Source organism: Mastomys coucha, chromosome X (genome assembly GCF_008632895.1).
Source record: "Mastomys coucha isolate ucsf_1 chromosome X, UCSF_Mcou_1, whole genome shotgun sequence".
In the NCBI taxonomy this organism is placed as follows: Eukaryota; Metazoa; Chordata; class Mammalia; order Rodentia; family Muridae; genus Mastomys; species Mastomys coucha.
Window position 1 is genome coordinate 2,052,594 of NC_045030.1, and position 6,037 is coordinate 2,058,630.

A 6,037-nucleotide genomic window follows, 5' to 3' on the forward strand; every position below is an offset into this window, starting at 1 on the left:
GGATTAAAGGCATGTGCCACCACTGCCTGGCAAGACCCTATCTTTAAAAAAAAAATAACAATAATGGCAAGAAAAAATATGCATGTTTTGGGGAACTGGTGGTGCACACCTTTAATCCCAGCACTTAGGAGGCAAAGGCAAAAGGATCTGTGTGAGTTCAATGCTAGCCTGGTCTATAGAGTGAGTTCCAAGACAGCCATAGCTACATACAGAGACCCTCTCTCAGAAAAATAGTGTGTAGAGGTGTTCAGTTTATATGGATCTTTAAAATATATTTTTGGTGAGTTAAACCGTGGAGTGTGGAACTCTCAGAGGAAAGGCATGACTGTGCATCAGGTGGCATGAGGACTACGGAATTTTAAAAACAGCTGAGGGAAGAAAGGGAGAGAGGCCAGAGGATTATAAATAGAGTGCCCAGGCAAGCCCTATCTGAGCTGCCCTAAAGGAGGTGAAGTGAGCCTTGCAGAGATCTGAGGTTGGCACAGTCCAGGCTAAGTAAGTAGAAATGCCAGGGTACAGAGGCAGGGTGTGCTTGGCACATCTGTGTGAAGAAATGTGAGGAGACCAGTGGGGCAGGAGCAAAGTGGGAAAAGTGAGAGAGTGCCTGCAGGGAAGGGCAGAGAAACTAGAGGGTCATGGAGAGAGCGTTGCTCTGAATGAGGGGAGACTCCAGAGGGCTGGGAGAAGAGGGACGTGGCTTGTCGTCTTATATAACAGTATATCTGGCTGCTATAACAGCCTGTAGTAGCAAGGGTGGAATCAGGGCTGCAAACTAGGAAGCTGTGTCAATTAGTCAGGGTCACTGCTGAGTGAAGCTTGTTTTTGAAAATCTATACAGTGCTAGGACTAGGGCACTGAGCCTTTGCACTACCACTGAGCGTGGGAAACCTCCCAGCCTCAATTCTGAATACATTGTCTTTTGTTGTTTTGGTAGGATTTTCTGAGACAGGGCTCTGTATCCCTTGCTTGGACTGGAACTCACTATGTGACCCAACGCAGCCTAGACTACATAACAAGTCCCAGTCTTTAAGAAAAGAAATCAAGCCAGGCAATGGTGGCACATGGCTTTAATCCTAGCACTTGAGAGGTAGAGGCAGGTGGATTCTTGAATGTTCAAGGCCAACCTGGTCTACAGAGAGAGTACTAGGACAGCCAAAGCTACACAGAGAAACCCTAACTAGGAAAGAGAGAGGGAGAAATTGAAAGCCAGGCATAGTTGCACAGGCTTTCAGTACCAGCATCTGAGATGCTGATGCAGGTAGATCTTTGTGCATTCAAGGGCAACCTGGTCTATATATCAAGCTCCAGGCACCTACGTAGTTGGAACATACATACATACATACACACACACGTGTGTGTGTGTGTGTGTGTGTGTATGTATATATATATATAGGAGAGAGGAGAGTGAGAAGTGAAAGATGACTCTAAAGATGAATGGGTGAATGAAGTAGTATGAGAAAATCCAGCCGGGCAGTGGTGACACACACCTTTAATCACAGCACTTGGGAAGAAGCAGAGGCAGGTGGGATTTCTGTGAGTTCGAGGCCAGCCTATCTATTACATAGTGAAACCCTGTTTGTCTCAAAAAACCTAAAAAGAAAAAAAGAAAGAAAGAAGCTTGGGCAAAGCAAGCACAGTAGTGCATACCTGTAATACCAGCCCTTAGGAGATCAAGGCCAGCCTGATCAAAATAGCAAGGGCCAAACCAGCAAGAACTATATATTGAGACCCCCATCTCAAAGAGTAAAGGTCAGGGAAGGAGAGATTTAAAAACAAACAAGCCAACCAACAGCAAGTTTGAATAAGAGTTAGGGATGCTAGTTACATAGTTTCATTACCTAAGATGTGGGGAGAGGTCTCGGGCTGTCTTTTTTGGCACCTTAGCCAACAGATGACCATTATAGCCAAGGTAAATGCAATTTCTAAGAAGGTATATGTAGACAGAGGCAAGGGGACCAAGGACTCAGCCCTATAACCATCCCATATTCAGTTGTCCACTAGTCAAGGAACAATTTAAAGAATGAGATGAACAGCCAGTGTGGAAGGAAGGAAGCCAGGGCTTTGTGATATTCTGGAGGCCCAAGGAAGAAACTGTTTTCAGGAAGTGAGAGTAATCAGCCGGGACCTGGACTAAGGATGCTCTAACCAATGAGGACTAAGATGAGAACAATGATTTCATTTTTTTACAGCCCAGACATCCCCAATGGCCTGAGTTGGGCCAAGATACAATGGGAGCAGAGGAAACAGAATGGGCAGCAATACTCAACTCTTTTAAGAAGTTTTGCTATAAAAGGAAGAAAAGAGCAGAGGCTGTGGGTTTTCCCTGTGGGATCCCTTCAACCATGCAGGAGTTTCAGGAAAGAGACTAGCATCAGGAAAAGCACACTTCAAAGATAACTTTAATTTTCCCATAGAACCAGGGAGCCATGACCTCGCTAAATCCTAGCTCATCCGTAACTGTAATTGTTTTCTCTCACCTTTCACATCCTCCCAGGTTTACCAGTTTTTCAGTTGCCTTCCAGAGGACAAGGTCCCCTATGTCAACAGTCCTGGGGAGAAATACAGAATAAAGCAGCTGCTGCACCAGCTACCCCCACACGACAGTGAGGTGAGGAGGGGGTACAGCATGGACAAATTCAGGGCAACTGGCAGGAGATGTGCAAGGTCAGCTAAGGAAAGGTGAACTGAGCTGAAGTGAAAGGCCTGAAGGAGCAGGAGCCAAAAGGGGACATTTCCTTGACCAAACTTAGCTGAGTCTTGAGAGAAGAGGTAAGGGATGGGTGTGACCAATGAGAGGCACCATATAGACAATGGCCTAGAAGTAAATTCTGTGAGTATAGATGAAGTCTAAAAGACTCCTCTCCCCAGGCACAGTACTGCACGGCCCTGGAAGAGGAGGAGAAGAAAGAGTTGCGAGCCTTCAGCCAGCAGAGGAAGCGGGAGAATCTGGGACGGGCCACTGTTCGAATCTTCCCAGTGACCATTACTGGGGCCATCTGCGAGGAGGTGAGCTATAGAGGGCTCTCAGCAAGTGAAGGCCCTGAGGCCTACCACTTAACACCCAGTGGGTGTCTCTAGAGCCATCTGGTGAATATAATGTGTCCCTTAGATACCTCTATTGGGTCTAATTTGTCTCTAAGGCCTTGATGGGTATTTCTGTAGTTTCCTCTTCCCCAAACAGAGAAGGCATGGAGCAGGGACTGTCTCTTTTGCTCTTCTTATGATCAGGACTTGTTCTTAAGATCTGACCCACATAGCTGAGCCTAGTAGCTCACACATGTAATCTCGACAATTTGAGAGGCTGAGGCAGAAAGATTGTTAAGTTCAAGGGCATCCCAGGCTACATAATAAGACCATGTTTCAAAACAAAGAGCTCACTCACAAGCCTATCCCCCAACCATGCAAATTAATAACAACAAATAATAATATTAATAACTGATGCATAGTGGTAGAGTCTGAATCCTGAGGTAGAACCCTTCACAGTTGATGGGATTTGTCTCCAAGGCCTGGTGGGTGAGGGCCTGTCTTTAAAACTATTTGGTGAGGTTCATTGGCTGAGAGCTCAGTGGGACGGAGACTATCTCTACAGCACCTCCACTGGGCGCAGCTTAATATTTGCCCCAGTCACCTAGAAGAAGGCTTGCCTGTAAGGCCACCCATGATCATAAAGGCTTTTCTTTATTGTTTTCCCACAAGCAGAGTCAGTCTCTTATGTGCCCTCCTCCTCCTTGTGAGTGAGAACTATCTCAGATTTATCCCACAGGAGATGCTAGTTGCTGGAGAATGAGGGGTTTAAGGCCAGCCATAGCTGTGTATTAAATTCAGAACCAGCCAGGTCTACATGAAATCGTGTTGTAAAAAAATATACAAAGGTTCACCATGTGGAGAGGCCGAGTTCTCACATGCTTGGCTGACCCCATCCATCTAACTATCTTGGTGACTGTGATGGTGTCTGTCGTTTGGCAGTGTGGAAAGCAGATCGGAGGTGGGGACATTGCAGTCTTTGCCAGTCGCGCAGGCCTTGGTGCCTGTTGGCACCCTCAGTGCTTTGTGTGTACCACGTGCCAGGAGCTGCTGGTTGACCTCATCTACTTCTATCATGCTGGCAAGGTCTACTGTGGGCGCCACCATGCTGAGTGCCTGCGCCCTCGCTGCCAAGCATGTGATGAGGTTTGTGCCTCCCTGGCCAGGGGTGGGAATGGAGGGTAGACCGAGCTAGAATCAAGCTCTTCTGACAGCCCCGGGTGATCTGTGCCTTACAGATCATCTTCTCCCCTGAATGTACAGAGGCAGAGGGGCGACACTGGCACATGGGTCACTTCTGTTGTTTCGAGTGTGAAGCTTCGTTAGGAGGGCAGCGCTATGTCATGCGTCAGAGCCGCCCCCACTGCTGCGCCTGCTATGAGGCCCGCCATGCGGAATACTGTGATGGCTGTGGGGAACACATAGGTGGGTGAGAACATGCTGGGGCAGGGCAGAGGGGCGCATGAACAGCTAGGCCATGGCCCCACTCACCTCCCCACAAAACTCCTCCTTCTCCTCCCTCCTTTCCTTTGGTGCTGGAGATGGGACTCAGGGCCAGAGCTTCCACCATGCCCAACAGATTTTCTACGACTGATCTATCCTGCCCAGCCTATGTCATGCTTTCTAAATTCCATCAACACATCAGCTGCCAGCTACACACCTAAATGCACCTGCAGGGCACCCTCTGATTCCAGCATGCTAAAGTGAAGCCTTTACCACCCAGAGCTATATTCTCTTCCTTTCCACCTTCCTCCCTCCCTCATCCTACCTTAAGTCCTGCCTTCTAGCACACCTTACCTTTTTTGACACCCTACCTTCTTAAAACTGGCTTCTTTCCCACCAAATTGGTCTCCTACCTAAGCCCCGCCCCCCAAAAGCCACGCCTCTTTTCAGGTCCAGCCTTCTACCTAAAGCTGACTGGCACTCCTAATGACCACATATTAGAGCTCAGTGGCCCATGTACGCTCTTTAAAAGAGCATCCTAGAAAAGAAAGAGGAAGTACCATTGCCAAGAGATAAGGAATTTGGGGGCTAAATCTCACATTATCTGCTTTCTTCACAGAAAGGGTCCCTTCTGGAAGTGGGGAGAAAAGTCAGGGTACCCTACTTCAAATCCCCCACCTCTTTCTAAGAAAGAGCCCACTTAGGTAGGGTAGCCTATGAATGCTGCCTCAGTTTTCCCACGTGTGTTGGTCCTCACAGGCCTGGACCAGGGCCAGATGGCCTATGAGGGCCAACACTGGCACGCTTCAGATCGCTGCTTCTGCTGTAGCCGTTGCGGTCGACCTCTGCTGGGCCGCCCTTTCCTGCCACGTCGAGGCCTAATCTTCTGCTCACGAGCCTGCAGCCTTGGGTCAGAGACCACAGCTCCAGGGCCCGGCCGACGCAGCTGGAGCGCTGGCACTGTCACAGCACCACTCACAGACGGGACATCAGAGACAGCCAGTAAAGGCACCTGTACCAAGGCAGAGCCTGGTGAGCCCCGCCTCCACCATGCCTTTCCTGGGCTGCTCAGTCTTGTAGCATCTATCTCTCTAGATAGCCGGGCCCTGGGCCCATCTTTCTCCATTTCAGGACTAGTCTCTTGCCCTGACTCCACCTGTCTACTGACCCTAGGTCTACCCGGTGCCTGCACAGAGCATTTACACACCAAGTAATTCCCTCACTTCAGGCAACTGGTCAGCCTCTACCCATTACACCCAGGTAGATGCAGGTGGACCGATCTCTGTCAGTTCGAGGCCAGCCTGATCTACAGAGCAAATTCCAGGACAGCCAAGGTTACAATAGAAACCCTGTCTCAAAAAAAAAAAAAAAAAAAAAAAAAAAAAAAAGCAACCAAAAAGTACATAATGGAAATAAGGTTGATTTCCATACATTTTCTATATCTGTATACATATTTTATACTTCTGCATTTTATACACTGTACCAAATGTCATTTCCAAAGTGGAGGAACTTAGAGAGAAGAAATGATTTCTTTGTAAAAAGGTGAGTCTGAGGGCTGGAGAGATGGCTC

The 6,037-nt window shown here is 48.2% G+C and overlaps 1 protein-coding gene across 1 annotated transcript in view; it reads left to right on the forward strand.

The window, feature by feature from the left end:
• The window catches only part of Prickle3 (prickle planar cell polarity protein 3), an 11,234-nt gene that overhangs the window by 4,122 nt on the left and 1,075 nt on the right, over positions 1 to 6,037 (forward strand). Inside the window, exons 4-8 of the mRNA XM_031387270.1 lie at positions 2,495 to 2,608; positions 2,869 to 3,006; positions 3,967 to 4,170; positions 4,263 to 4,449; positions 5,227 to 5,499. Of these exons, the coding sequence (XP_031243130.1) occupies positions 2,495 to 2,608; positions 2,869 to 3,006; positions 3,967 to 4,170; positions 4,263 to 4,449; positions 5,227 to 5,499 (916 nt within the window). The remainder of the gene's footprint in view (positions 1 to 2,494; positions 2,609 to 2,868; positions 3,007 to 3,966; positions 4,171 to 4,262; positions 4,450 to 5,226; positions 5,500 to 6,037) is intronic.